Source organism: Camellia sinensis, chromosome 5, assembly GCF_055761805.1.
Source record: "Camellia sinensis isolate YWXY chromosome 5, ASM5576180v1, whole genome shotgun sequence".
Classification (NCBI taxonomy): Eukaryota; Viridiplantae; Streptophyta; class Magnoliopsida; order Ericales; family Theaceae; genus Camellia; species Camellia sinensis.
Genome location: NC_138965.1, coordinates 150,117,652 through 150,133,448, shown reverse-complemented (window position 1 = coordinate 150,133,448; position 15,797 = coordinate 150,117,652). Strand labels below are relative to the sequence as shown.

The 15,797-nt window shown below is 35.6% G+C and overlaps 1 protein-coding gene across 1 annotated transcript; it reads right to left on the bottom strand.

The window, feature by feature from the left end:
• Positions 1–216: 216 nt before the first annotated feature.
• LOC114298563 (signal peptidase complex subunit 3B) lies at positions 217–14,963 on the bottom strand. Its single transcript, XM_028243161.2, has 6 exons — positions 14,671–14,963; positions 14,500–14,547; positions 9,455–9,517; positions 9,052–9,105; positions 660–746; positions 217–557 (listed from the first exon to the last, which is right to left on the bottom strand). Exons 1-6 carry the CDS (start codon positions 14,794–14,796, stop codon positions 432–434), a joined length of 504 nt encoding a protein of 167 aa, XP_028098962.1. The 5' UTR covers positions 14,797–14,963; the 3' UTR covers positions 217–431.
• Positions 14,964–15,797: the final 834 nt, after the last annotated feature.

The following is a 15,797-nucleotide window of genomic DNA, read 5'->3' as shown; positions in this document are numbered from 1 at the left end:
GCGTTGAAACTGATATCTACAAAAAACCAAAAACAAAAAGAATTAAAGATACCCCTGTGCGATAATTAACTTATTTAAGTTATTTTTACTATACAAAGCTTTTTTTTTTTTTAAAAAAAAAGAACTAAATTTCAAGGTAAAAAATGTCATAATTAACTCATTTAAGGTGCAGCAAAAAACACCAAGAAATATTCTCGTCCGAACTCCTTAGCAACATTGAGAATCCAAAAATTGAAAGATGTTTCATTAATTCAAAAAAGCCAATAAATATTCTTGCCCTAACATTCTCAAGCATAGATTTTGTCCTATTTCATTCTTCTCAATCATAAAAAGTTTTCTCTATTTTCCTGTTTCTCATATAATTTAACCTTTCACCTCAAATAAGTCAAGGCTGAAGTTACAGCAAAGACACGGAAAGGAAAACATCCTCATCATCTATATTCCTGTGGTAAATGGAAACCGGTCATAACTATTTTATCAGCAAACATCTTGCCGGTTTTGGGCATGACATGCCAGTGCAAAGTCAAGTTGTATGCTTTGCCTCGGAGATTGCTTCCCTGGATGAGGAAAAAGAAGGATATAAAACCCGAACCAGGGAGGAAAGAAAAGTAGAAGTATTCATGGGCACACAGGAGAATATTTCACAAAGGAACCTTTACCTGATCGGTGAAACGATACTTGTTTGTCGTATGGATCGAGAATTTTGCATGCTCTTTGGAAGGGATAATACCGTCCCACAGTGACACCTGAACACAGGACAATATGTAAGGTCAGTCAAGAGTTCATCCGCAGAAGAAATATGAGATATGATGAAACACAGTTTTAGGTTAGACACGTTGCAATGATTACTAATACACATTTTACAGTAGTAGTAACCAATCCTCTTTAAGTCAACAAATTATCATAAAATTTGTTAGAAGATGAAAAAAGAGGCAGAAAAAGAAAAAGAAAAAAGAACACCAAGTTCTTTATGGCAATGGAGCATAGTAAAACCAGTCAAGTCTGCCGTATCAGACTAGCAACAGAGCTGCAGGTTCAGTTAGGGATATACTACTCCATTCCATACGTGCCAATGAATCACCACACCACATAATTTCTTACGTTCAATGTAGGGGTAAGCATATCTAGGAGGTTAGACTGATGGGCAACATTAGAGTAAGATTTCAACTTTTTTTATAAACCATAAAACCCTAAACCTTTGGCAGTTTCAGATCTTACCTAGTGGCTACAATAAGAAGCAAGTAGAGAAAGCCACATGCTACGTGTAGTGTGAGGTCCAAGTATAGAATAAATTTAAGCCATAAAATGATATTGTAGATGAAAAGAAATTTAGCCACATGCTATGTGTATATGCCCTAGTCTCGCTGCATCTTTCATCTTTATTCAATTATATCACATTTCTTGTCAATTACCACGTCTCAGCAAGATCTTCTCTTGCTACCAAGTGGCAGAAGGCAAAGCAAACCACACTGAACACAAGAATACAACATTGGCCTGGTGAATGAGGTGCGAGGTGCTCTCTTACTGCTTGTGATGTTTGGGTTTGAATCTCACCATTGTGTGGTGTAGCTTCCCCTATTCCCTCCTACTGATTGTAAACATTATATATATATATATATATAAGAATCATTGTTATTAGAATCTTACAATTCGCGATTCGATTCACAATTTTTGCAAAATTGATACGTAACTTGTGAGAATATATTGTGAATCTTACAAATTAGGCATGATTGTGGTTGTACATATTAGAGTCCTATTAGAGGCGTGATTGTATAAGAGTCCTATTAGAGGTATGATTGTATTTTCCTTTTTGGTTTAGGAGTTAGGGCTATATAATCTAAGGATTGATTGTAATCAAACATTCAATCTAATACACAGTTTTCATTCAGAAATCTTACATGGTATCAGAGCTAGGTTTGGAACCCTAGCTGCTTCGCTTGTCGCCATCGTGGTTTGTGATCAGCCCTAAGTGATGACATTCTGGTTTGTCTAGGTAATCACCACCAGCCCTCTCTGGTTCGACTAGTTTGTCACCATCGGAGTCGCGACTTTTCTCTCTCCAGACTTGCGAAGGTTCGAAACCCTAGCCCTCTCTGGTTCGTTTGGGTTGTTTCGTGAAGGCCCCTCTCTTCCTCGTGATCTCTGTTTGATTCAATTCGTAGCTATCTACTTCAGCTCTCTGGTTAGTCTAGTTCGTCTGCCTCTCCCTTCCTCGCGATCTCTGTCTGAAGATCGATCTCAGCTTCAGTCTCTCTCTCTCTCTCTGTGTGCTTCAACTTGGGTATTTCTATTTAAAACCCTATTTCAGGAATATTACACTCAAGCCCCATACTTGTCTGTTCATTACAAACTTTGTTTTATTACAATGTCGGATACTAAAATCCAAGCCATCAAATGTAAACTCACTGGTGACAATTATGCCTATTGGGCTAGTGTCATGAAATTTTTTTTTCTTGGTCAAAAAAAATAGAGCTATGTTTCTGGTTCTGTTCCCCGTCCATCGGACCTGAAGGTAGAAGGGTATTTGCCTTTCTGTGACACTTGGGATTGTGATAATGTCCAAATTCTGACTTGGTTTCATAATTCAGTGGATGACCGTATTGGAATGATGTTTTCCAAGTACAGTACTGCTAAGGAAGCGTGGGATTATTTACTAGGTGTTTATCACCAGTCCAACTTTGCCAAGCAATATGAGTTGGAAACAACTATTCAGAGTGCTTGTCAGCGAGATCAAACTATTCATGACTTCTATATTAAGATGACCGGTCTTTGGGATCAGTTAGCTCTTACGGATTTACTAGGTGTTTATCAACAGTCCAACTTTGCCAAGCGATATGAGTTGGAAACAACTATTTAGAGTGCTCGTCAGCGGAATCAAACTATTCAAGACTTCTATACTGAGTTGACCGGTCTCTGGAATCAGTTAGCTCTTGTGGAACCACCTAATCTTTAGATACTGGACGTTTATATTGAGTTTCAGGAGCAGGGTCATTTAGTGTAGTTTTTAACAACTTTATCCCCTCAGTATGAGGCTATCCGAGGTGGCATCCTTCACCGATCTCCTTTTCTCTCTATGGATGCTATTGTTCGTGAGCTCCTCTCCGAGGAAACCAATCTTAAGATGGCCAGTCAGACTTTGCCTCCTTCTGTCTTCTTGGTTCCTGCCAAGCCTCCCTTGTTATCGACCCCACCTCCTTATCAACTTCAGGCCACTGCGAAACCCAAAAAGGACCATTAGAGCCAAATGAGTGTGCTTTTTGCCATCAGAGGGGTCATTGGAAGAACAACTGTCTTAAGAAGGGACGTTAGCCTGCTCTATCTTCCTAGACATAGTTCCGCAATTCTACTTTGGGTATTTTCCGCCCTCCTGCCGCTTACACTGCATCTACTCCGGTGCCCGATCCTGACTTGGCTTCTTTGAGTGCTCAGGTTGCACAACTTCAGCATATCCTCTCAACCACCCCCATCTGCCTCTGCTCTTACCTCTCTTCATTCAGGTTTGCTTGGGTCCTTTTTAGGTATTCCTTCCTCTGTCTGACTTTTTGATTCTAGTGCCTCTCATCATATGACTCCTCACCTTTCCTTACTCCAAAACTGTATCCCTTCTCCCTTCCCTATTACTATCAATACTGCTAACAGGTTTGGTATGTCTGTCCTATCTATTGGGTCTATTTTACCCTCTGTTATGTCTGCTATTACTATTCCTTCTATTCTTTATGTTCCTCAACTGTCTATTAGCTTGCTTTCTATCAGTCAGTTTGATACTTCTGGTTTTAATGTTATCTTTTCTTCTTCTGTTTGTTGTGTGCAAGATCAGGTATCCAAGAAGTAGATTGGAACCAGCCGTAGAGTTGGAGATCTCTATAAGGTGGAAAGCCTGCATCTTCCTCAGTTTACCTCCCCCGTTGCACTTTTATCTTTTCAGTTAGATTCTCAGTCGAGTCAGTTTTATTTATGGCATTCTCGCTTAGGTCATTTGTCTGTTGACCGCTTGTGATCTTTAGTTCAGTCAGGTTTGTTAGGTAAAATTTCTCCTAGTCAAATTAAAGAGTGTCGAGAATGTAAACTTGTTAAAATGACAATTTTACGTTTTAATAACAGTACTTATATTTCTGCTTCCCCTTTTTCTCTTGTACATACTGATGTCTGGGGACCTTCTCCTGTTCTCACTAAAAGGGGTTCTGCGTATTATGTATCCTTTGTTGATGATTGTACCCGCTATACTTGGATTTATCTTATGGCTCATAAATCTGACTTTTACCAGATATATCGTACCTTTCAGTCTATGATCACTATACAGTTTGGGGCAACAATTAAAATACTCCAGTTTAACTTGGGTGGGAAATACTTTAAAACTGAATTCTGTGAGTATTTGGCCAAATTGGGCACCATTCACCAATTCTCCTGTACTGATACCCCTGCCCAAAATGGTCATGCTGAGCGTAAACACCGTCATCTCCTTGAGACAGCTGGATCTCTTCTTCTCACTGCCTCTACTCCGGCACCATTCTGGGATGAGGCAGTTCTTACCGCTACTTTCCTCCTTAATCACATGCCTTCGGTCGATCCCCTTATGAGGTTCTGCATTCTTAACCTCCCAATTATTCCCTCCTGCGTGTCTTTGAGTCTGCTTGTTTTGTCCTCCTTCCTCGTAAAGATAGGACCAAACTCAGTGCCCGGTCTGTCTTGTGTGTCTTTTTGGGTTACAGTCTTACTCAGAAAGGCTACTGCTGTTACGATCCTGTCTCTCGTCGCCTTTATGTCTCCCGTTATGCTGCCTTTCTTGAACGTCTATCTTACTTTCAGCTTCCCCCTCTTACTGCTTCAGTTTCCAAAGAGAATTTGGTTCACATTGACCCATTTCCTTATGAGGTCTCGCCTGACGAATACATCTCCACTGTTCCTCCTAAACTTGTTCCGTCTTCTCTTCCTGCTTCACCTCTCGCTGCTTCTCCTTCTTCAGCTTCTTCTCCTCCTTCGTTATTAATTTATTCTCGTCGCAAGGCTTCTCCTCCACCGGTTGTTTCTGCCCCTGTTGCTGCTGCTCCTGCTTCTGACGATACCGATCCTGCTGAACACCAATATCCTACTCGAGCGCGTCATTCTCCAAACAAGTTGAGTTGGTCTAACACATATTTTTCTGCTTCCTATCGTACTTTTTTGTTTGCTATTCACTCTTTTTCAGAACCTCAGTTTTGCAAGGAGGTATGTCAGGATCCTCATTGGGTTCAAGCTATAGAGGATGAGTTGTCTGCTCTACAGAAAACTAAGACTTGGGAGTTGGTTTCTTTGCCTACTGGTAAGAACTTGGTTGGCTACAAATGGGTCTACAAAGTCCAGACTCATTCTGATGGGTCTCTTGAGTGCTACAAAGTTTGTCTAGTTACCAAAGGTCTCTCTCGAGAGTATGGTATTGATTATGAGGAAACATTTGCTCCTGTTGCCAAGATGACTACTGTCCGTACTTTGATCTCTGTCGCTGCTATTCGTTCTTGGCCTCTTTATCAGATGGATGTTAAGAATGCTTTTCGTAGTAGCCATCTCACTGAGAAGGTTTACATGCGTCCACCCCCTAGCCTTCACCATTCCTCTAGCCAGGTTTGTTGTCTTCGGCGTGCTTTGTATGGTCTGAAGCAGACTCCTTGTGCTTGGTATGATCGCTTTCAGATTACTGTTACCGAGCTTGGGTTTGATCCTTCTGCTTCCGACTCTGCTTTATTTCTAAGACATACATCGGCTGGTTTTGTTGCTCTCTTACTCTATGTGGATAATATGATCATCACTGGCTCTGACTCCTTTGCTCTCTCTGAAGTCAAGTAGCATCTCTTCCGCACCTTCGAAATGAAAGATCTGGGTCCATTACGGTATTTTCTTAGTATTGAGGTTACTTCTCTAAAGGGCTATTTTCTGTTTTAGGTTAAGTATGTTAATGAAGTCATTCGCCGTGCTGGTCTTACTGATACTAAGGTTTCTGATACACCTATTGAGCTTAATGTGAAACTTAACTCTACTGATGGTGTCCCTTTGGATGATCCCACTTTATATCACGAGCTTGTGAGTTGTTTAGTTTATTTGACTGTCACTCGTTCTGATCTTGCTTATGCTATTCATGTGGTTAGTCAGTTCGTTTTTGCTCCTCGCTCTACCCATTGGGCTGCTTTGGTTCGCATTCTTCGCTATCTCAGGGGTACCATCTTTCAGGGCTTACTGTTGTCCTCTACTTCCTCTTTGGACTTAGTGGCCTATGCTAACTCTGATTAGGCTGGTGATGTTACTGATTGTAAGTCTACGTCTGGTTTTTGTATGTTTCTTGGTGATTCCTTGATCTCTTGGAAAAGCAAGAAACAATCAGTCGTTGCTCGCTCTACTGCCAAAGCTGAGTATCGTGCTATGGCTTATGCCACAGCTGAGATTGTTTCGTTTCGTTGTCTCTTGTCTGATTTGGGTGTCTCTTAGTCTTCTCCGACCTCTCTCTATTGTGACAACCGCAGTGCTGTTTAGATTGCTCACAATACTGTCTTCTATGAGCGGACGAAACATATTGAGATTGATTGTCACTTTGTTTGCCAGCATCTGCAGTCTGCTTCTATCTCGCTTCCTTTCATTCCTTCAGTTTTGCAACTTGCGGACTTCTTTATTAAGACTCACACTACCGCTCGATTTTAGTTTCTTCTTAGCACACTCTCAGTGTTTTCTGCTAAAACACCTTGAGTTTGAGCGGGAGTGTGAGAATATATTGTGAATCTTACAAATTAGACACGATTGTGGTTGTACATATTAGAGTCCTATTAGAGGCATGATTGTATTAGAGTCCTATTAGAGGCATGATTGTATTTTCTTTTTTGGTTTAGAAGTTAGGGCTATATAATCTAAGGACTGATTGTAATAAAATATTCAATTTAGCACAGTTTTCATTCAGAAATCTTACATATCTATGGGTGAATCAATTTTGGAAGTGAATCTCTAGTGAATTGCAAGATTCACAATCGATTCACGATTCGATTCACTTATTATGATTCATACAATTTTTGAAATTATTGTTCCCGATATATTTTCGACTCTTTTTTTTTTCTCCATCTTTTTAGTGAAAATGACATAATCTACAAAGCACTAACACGTTCCCAGGGCTGGCGAACGAGTGTCGGACACGCGTCGGACACACAGTGGACACGTGTCCAACACTCTCTCTAACATGTCCTCTTTTTTTTTTTTTTTTGAATTTTTTCAGTTGGACACGCGGTGGACAAGCGATGACACTTTCTGGACAAAGATCGAAGAACCCTAAGCTGTTCGAGAGAGAGGGAAAGAGATCGAGGGAGAGATTGATTGAATAAAAAAGCCCTAATTTGTTCAAAAGAGATGAATCGAAGAAGCCCTAACCTGAGGTAATCTTCTTCGTCTTCTCTGCGAGTCTGCTTCCTTCTCTTCGTTTTCTTTGGTTCAACTTCCCTGTTCGTCTTCTTCTTTGGTTCTTCTCTGGTTCATCTCTCTTTTCTTCTTATGTTCTCTCTTTCTGATTTCACTCTGTTCTTTTTACTTCTCTCTCTTTTTCTCTTCCCGTTTCTCTCCCTTCCTTTTATTTCCTGATTTCACTCTCTCTCTCTCTCCTCCCTTTTTTTTATCTTTATTTTTATTAAACCTAAAATTTATAGAATAAATTATTTTTATTTTAAAAAAAAATCAATTTTTATTAAATTTTTTTTAAAAATATGTTTATTAATTTTTATAAAATTAAAAAAATATGTTTATTAATTTTATTATTATTATAATTGTATAGGAACTAATAATTTTTTAAAATTTTAGACATATAATAAATAAATAAAATTATATATATTAAACATGTCCCCAACATGTTGTGTCCCCCATTTTTTGAAAATTTGCGTGTCCACGTGTCCGTGTTCATGTCCGTGCAACATAGGATATAATACAACTTCTAATAGCGTTTAATACTAAAATAACCAACATATATACATGATTTATAATTATTTTAATGACCATAGAGTTTTTAGTGATCAATGGGTTCAATAGGGGGGGTTGAATTAAAGAAGTACAAGCACTTAGGTGCTTTGCCAAGAGTGGAAAAATTTTCTCTCATAAGTGCTAATCTAACAACTAACAACTAACAACTAACATTTGCCAATCAAAATAAATAAATAAATAAATAAATAAATAAATAAATATTGTTGTTAATTATTGTTACTTTAGAAATGGATAGTTTGTCTATTTGGTTATTATCTTTATTAAGAATGGTTGTTTAAAAAAGAAAAAAGATATGATGGCGATCTTACATAGGAACCTTTATTAACTTCTTACTTATTAAACTATGTGATTATCATTCAAAATAACATTTTCATTGATTTAAGTCTAAATATTTCATATTCATAAAATATATTTAACATCTAAACGTGTAAATATATGTTTTTAAGTAATTTAAAAAAAGTGGCTGAATCTTTACGATTCATGATTCAATTCGATTCGCACTTCGGTACGAGGCCTTTTCGATTCACGGTATGAATCTCGATTTAACAACTATGATAAGAATAGATAGTGTATTACTGCTCAGCGGTTTTGTATGAAACAAGGGAAAGTGATCCACTATGATTTCAACCGTGCCCCAATAGAGGAAGGCTTGGAAAGGACTATGCATACGAATCAATGGCATCACAGTCATGATCAGGACTTATGACTTGTAAAAGGTAACATAGTAGCCTACAAAAATAGCTAATGGGTAGTTTAGTTTCTCAATAAAAAAGGCAATTACTCTCATCTGGGTTCTCCACTTCAAATCAAACAACATTACCACGAGGTTATAGTACTTATTAACTAATCCACATCCAAATTAGAAATGCCCAATGCAATGGAGTCTAAGAATGACATGGACAATGATCTGACTGCACCTATCCAGCAGGGGACATTTAAAAAAAAACTGACTAGCTCCATAATAACCTCATGAAATTTGAAATGAAGACCAAGCTTCAAACGTATATTCAATGCCAAATTGAGATGAATTCATGACGAAATGATGCATGCCACCAGATGCTACAAGCTTACCTGATTCAGGAAGTTCTTTGGAGTTTCATACTCCGCAGCTAAAAATACAAAAACCTGCAATTAGAAAATAAGATGCAAATAAAATACTAAACAAGCTTCAAAACTACCGATACTACAAACAGTGACCTCGTCTGACCCCACTATGGTATGATTCCCTTGGGATTTGCAACATTGTTTTCTTCTGCTTCACCTTTTTCTCCTATTTTTCGACATTCTACTTTCCCCTCTTCCATTTTTGTTGAGGACCCCAGATGTCGACCACCACTATTCCTCCCCCTCCCAACCCCAGCCAAGACACCCCCACTCACAGAGAGAGAGAGAGAGAGCAAAGCATCATCTAAACAGTAACAGACCATTAAAATCAGTACTAAATTAGAAAATATGAAATTGTGAAGTATTAAACCTGCTTTGTATTCCATGTAAACAATGACTGTAGATTTGCTGATATATTAAACGTCATGCTGACCTGCAGAAATGAAGGACACAACAAATCAAACAGCAGCTAGGAGACAAAAAGTGTAGATATAATGAGATATGATCAACACAGGTGGGTTGGTTAGTTATACCTTCTTAATTGATATGTCTTTAACTATATCATCATAATTTCTAGGTTTAAGGGGATCTAAAGGCATATAATATAACAATGTGAAATCCAGACTTCAGAGAAATGAGATCTGCCCACAGAAGCCAATGAGGAACAGGTAATCATAATAATCTCATGGTAGGGACCCATATCCAAAATTTGAAGGCTCTCTTTGGCTATCATCTATACTAGGATATAAAGGCAACACACAGTCGGTGAAGCTTGATTTTGAAGCAGTGTCACGTTATTGTTTTTATTTCCAAAAGACTCCTAAAGGAATTGATTAATTCATCTGTATGAGGATTATTTTCCAAATCACTTACGACAAAGATGTAAATTCATGAAGATATGATTTACAAGAATTCCATGCAATCTTGTCTTTTTATGTTTATTTTTGGTCTTTTTCCCATTTAGGCGAGGTATGCAACCACCAATAAGAGTACAAGCAAATATAGGAACAAGGAAGAAGAACTTATGAAGCATGGACGCTCTAAAATCGGTGTCGTGGCAGTGTCTGACACGGGGACACGCTTTGGTCTTTTTCCCATTTATGGAGGGGGGGGGGGGGGTTGAGAGATATTTTCTTATAAATGAACACTAGCAAGTTTTATTGCAAAATGATAAGAATGAACAAGAGAATAGGCGAGTTATGCAACCACCAATAACAGTACAAGCAAATATAGGAACAAGGAAGAACTTATGAAGCATGGATACTCCAAAATCGGTGCCGTGACAATGTCAGAAATGGGGACATGCCAGGGACACACACTTTAATTTAATGATTTTTTTGTAAGGGACATGGCGGGGACACTCGTGTCCATATTGGGACACAGCATGGGACATGGTGGAGCTCACTTTTTTTTTTTTTTTTTCCCCTTTTTTTTTGCATCTCTTATTTAGTACTTTTGTGAAGAATATTGTTAGATGTTAAATGTTTTTCCTTTCTCGTTTTGGTTCTTGTTATCGTTTATTATGGATGATCTATTAATATGTTTAAAAGTAGTAATTATATTTATTGAATTAATGTTACTATGTTAGTATTTGTTAATTTTGATTTAAGATAAATGTAATATGAATCTACATAACACATAAAAATATAAAAATTAAAAAATTCGATGTGTCCACTGCTGTGTCCTGTGTCGGTGTCGGTGTCCGTATCCGTGCTTCATAGAGAAGAACTATCAAGAAAAGAAACAAATGAGCAAGGTTTTCCACTGTTCTCTAATGGCCTCCAAAGAAATAAACTAGCTCTAAACAATTTCCAATTAGTACAGAAATATGGTTAAGGGCAAGGGCAGAGGTCCACATTCCCGTCTTCCATGCATTTTTTGTTGAACTTACGGCTATGGTATAGGAAGAGTGATTGCACCCCCATTACCCTCACTTTTTGTCACCATCAAAAAATAAGAAAATATGGATAAGATGGGCACAAGAAGCATAAGGAAATATTGAAATTAAATCCTCTTCACCAAATCCTAAATCAATTGAATTGTAGGACCCATTTGGTTCTCTTTTCAAATTGTAATTCTAATTAAAAAATTGCAAAACTCATAACTAATATACAATTTAAAACTCAATTAAAAAACTATTTTCAAAACTTATAACCAAATACACAAATTCTTTTCAAAATTCATAACCATACTCTTTTCAAAACTCTATTTAAAAAAAAAAAATCAATTTTTTTTTTAAAATTATTTTTTAAAATAATGATTTGAGTGTGGAGTTGTGTTTTGAATTGAGTTCTGAAAAAAGAAAATTTGTTTGGTTATGAGTTTTGAGAAGAGTTTTGAGTTGTATTTTTTTAATGTGAACTGTATTTCATATAATTGTGCGCTGTATTTTTTTTAAATATTTAAGTTGTATTTTTTTAAATATTTAAAAAAAATTATTTTTTATTTTAAATATATAATTTTTATTTTAATTTTTTTTTACTTTTTTAAAAATATTTATTTTTTTTTAATTTTAAAAAAATTTGGATCACTACATATATCTAAATTATAACAAATTATTTGGCCAATACTTAAAAAATAACCAAAAAAAAAATCGGAAAAATAAGAAAATATTTTGAAAAAAATAATGTTTCAAAAAAATATATAAATAAAAAATAATTTTAAGGAACAAAATAAAAAATATTCTTTTAATAGAATTTTGAAAAGAGTTTGATTATGAGTTCTGAAAAAAGTTTGAGTTTTTGAATCACAAATCCACACTCAAATCATGATTCTAAATCTAAACCAAACGAAGCGTTATTTTTTCTTTCTAGAGGGCCTGATGTCTAGAGATATACATGCAATAATTAATGCTATCACATCATTCTTTGTTTCTACAAGACTCTAAAAGGTTTACTTTGGTTATTTCTTGTTTGCTTCTTGAGCTTTTGATGCTCTTATGATTGCTCTGTATATTTTTCACAATGCACTAAGAGAACAAGCAAAAATTTCAAGTACTAGAATTCAAAACATCGCATCTATACTAAATGAAATGACATAAAATACCACAGACAAATTAGAGGTCGATATCCAATCAAGGGGAAATCCGTTGCAATGTTGTTTTTAGGAAAAAGATTAGTTAGGTGTTTTGAATTTAAATGATTTTTATTTCTCATTTAACTATGTTAGACACGAATTAAAAAATCACACTTTCACAATTTATGAACTAGCCCTATTGGCTGTTAATTTTGTGCCTTTAGGGAATGTTTGATACAAAAAATTTTGTTGGGGTATTGGATGTGATGGGATATTGGATAGAATTAGGGCTGCAAACGAGCCAAACCGACCCGAGCTTTAGTATGTTTGGGCTTGTTTATTAAGATTTTAATGAATTCGAACTCGAACTCGAACTCGAACTCGAACTCGAACTCGAACTCGAGCTTGAGTTTGATAAAAATTTAACGAACCGAACTCAAACGGAATTGGCTTAAACTTGACTCGAGTTTGAGCCTGTTCACGAACCAAAAAATTTATAAATTCATATTTGCGTATGAGATTAAAATTACAATTAAAACTTTGATTATACAATTATATATACAATATATAAAAACATTCTAAAAAAAAAAGCCAATATTTTACCACAATAATAATATCTCCTACCATTATTATATAAATTTACTATTTATAGTTAACTATTATTTACATTTATATTTTTTAAATATATAAATAACATATTTATCTCATTTTTTTATACATATTTTTATATTATTTAATATATAAGTAATAAATATTAAATGAGCCAGCTAACAAGCGAAGCTTTAGAATATTTAGGCTTATTTATTAAAAATTTAACGAGCTCGAAAAAATTTAACGAACCGAGTTCGAACGAGCTCTTACCAAACTGAATTCAAGCCTGTTCACGAGCGTTTTTGTTCATTTACAGCCCTAAGAATAAGTTGTACCATGGGATTAAATGATTGGATATGATGGTATTATATGTCATATGATTATTTGTACAATTTTGGTTAGGATGATGAGATAAAGAATGAAATAATAAGATATAACCATTGAATGAAGGAGGAAAATAATCCAGAGAAGCCTAATTCCAAAAATCCAAAGGTAGGTTGTACTAGTTATCCCCCCTTTAATTTCCCTATATTCAATATAAGTTACTAGGAGGTTTATCACAAGATTATTGTCCTTGCACCGAACAACATACTAGAGGATGGGGAAGAGGAAAGAGGAGCTTTTTTTATTTCAAGTTTTGCCCCAAAAAGACATTGTTTTGAGACACTACATGCAATGCACTACATGACCTAAGAGTAAGACAAATTTTGGATTATGTTTTCACATGTACTATTCTACATTTGGGCTAAAGAGAAGACTTGAGCAAACAGTGAAACGATCAATTTCTTGTTTTATAGTTGTCGTTTGCAGTATTCATTAGATTGGGAATATATTATCCACGAAGGTAGTAGGAAGCCATTGGTCACCGAGATCTCCAGAGCTCCTTAACATTATTCTTGCATTGTATTATAGCCTTTTCATATCTGTGTTGACATTACAAGTGAAAGACTTACCAGACCTTATAGGCAATGAATCAAGGGTTTAGAAACCCCAGTTCTACCAGTGCCTCACAATTAACTACAAGTCAGTCAAGCAACACACAAATGCTGCAAAGCATTGATTGCATAAATGGTAGACACTACAACCCTATCCCCCATGCTCCAGCATGAATACAAAAGGACCTATGTTCCCCGTTGAAAACTCTGATGTTTCTACACCATGAAGGAGTACATAAGAAACTAAATTTCATCACATCAAAATTAAATAAGCCTGAATGTGCACTAATCGTTCCAAATTCAGAATCTTGAAACCAAATTTACACTGGCAGCACACAGATTGACATGCTACAAAGAAGTACATCGATGAATCAGCCAATAAACCATCAACAAACAATCTGAAACAATCACAAAACTATAAAGATAGAGCAGTGTTGCAAGTAACTTAACTACGGCCAATATTGCAATAAACACACACATACACACACACACACACATTCATATAGGTTGTGTTTGTTTGGAGGGATTAGGCCAGGTGATTGGACTATGTATCGTGCTCAATTCCGAATCCCACATTTGGATATACAATGTGGGGGGCTTTTGAATCCCATGCAAGGGGGTGAGATATAAAATAGGGATTAAGGAGTACTTCAATTATGATAATTAGACCGTATAGTTCATTGCCAACGATTCCAAACAAACATGATGAGACATATACATACTAATTCACTCCTATTCTAAGACGATTCCAAATATGTGATAGTATACATAATATAATCCTAAGGATTGATAATCTAAACTAAAAACTAATAAGTAGCCATGTAATCCAGTCAAATGAAACACACATTGTCATAATAAGATGAATTGGAAATACCTCGTCGTTGCCTTGTGTAGACTTCTGGAACCAATTAATGTTCAAGACCTAAAATCACAAACAAACAAACAAGAATCAATACATCAAATCGCAAAAAAACAAAAAAGATCGAGCAAATAGAGAATTAGGGGTCGTATATAGATCTGATGATAGAGTTTTAGAGAGCGAGACCTGGACATGGGAGGAAGGAGAGGGAGAGTTGAAATTGTCGGAGAAAGAAGCCATGGCGCAGATTAAGGCGAGGACTGTGATGGAGAAGGTAAGCAAGGCGTTGGCTCTGTACCCGAAAGAATGCATTTTTACTTTCCTCCTAAACCCTAATTCTCTTCTTCTTCTTTGCGTTTTTGCAGAAAACAATTACAGGGAAAAGCATACGGACTACTCCCACTGGTGGTGACCCAGTGAGGAGTCGTTCTGTTTTTTTCTTCTTCTTTTTCTGGCAAAACCTAAAAAATAAATAAATTGAATTTTTAATACGTATTTTTTAATTTTTTAGTAAATTTTTAATTAATTTTTTTATTTTTTAAATTAACTTAATTTCAATACACTTAAAAACTACAAATTTTTTGGAAAATTTTTTTAAATTCATTATATATCCAAAAATAATAATTTTTATTGATAAATCTCCTTTAGAGGTGTTTTAACCTAATAAATTCGCCAATAAAAATTAAAACCTAGTTAATCCCATGTATTTCTACTTTTATTCCATAATGTCATTTTTTTTCTTGATTTATATTTTTATTAGACTATTGTACTATTATGTATATTGTTGATATGTATTACATAGAAAAAAGATATACACATTTTCTTTTTGTTACTACCTCTATTTGGCAGTTACCAGTATACATGTTTTTCTTTTTGATCAGTTTCATTCACATTTGTGATATTGTTTCATTGTGCTAGGGTTTCAAAACTCTCTATTTGATAGGGTTTAGAAACTTTAATTTACACGTGGTGGTGAAATAATATTATGTTCCTCTATTATTGCGGTAAAATTTTGTGTTCATCCATTGTCATTTTGTGTTCGAAGTTTTGTATTCGTCCACTATTGTTTTGTGTTCGAAACTCTATGTTTTTCTATTGTTGTAAATCAAAACTCTGTTTATATCAAATCAATTTTGTTACAAACATATTCTTCAAATGTGAGTTTGGTTTGATTTGGATTGGTAAAATAGTGAAATTGTATAGATTGTTAATGATAGTGATAATGATAAAGACAATGATGAAGATGAGGGTGTGGGTTTGGGTGAATTTTTTTATTTTATTTTTTTGTTTTTAGAGTGATTGAGTTTTTTTTT

What these genes read in the sequence shown, in the direction of transcription:
- LOC114298563 (XM_028243161.2), bottom strand. Translation starts at nt 14,796, where the DNA reads ATGCATTCTTTCGGGTACAGAGCCAACGCCTTGCTTACCTTCTCCATC. An exon ending in CAAAGAACTTCCTGAATCAG is followed by an intron (nt 747 to 9,051) that starts GTAAGCTTGTAG and finishes TCCTGTGTTCAG; the next exon opens with GTGTCACTGTGGGACGGTAT. An exon ending in AGTATCGTTTCACCGATCAG is followed by an intron (nt 558 to 659) that starts GTAAAGGTTCCT and finishes TTCCTCATCCAG; the next exon opens with GGAAGCAATCTCCGAGGCAA.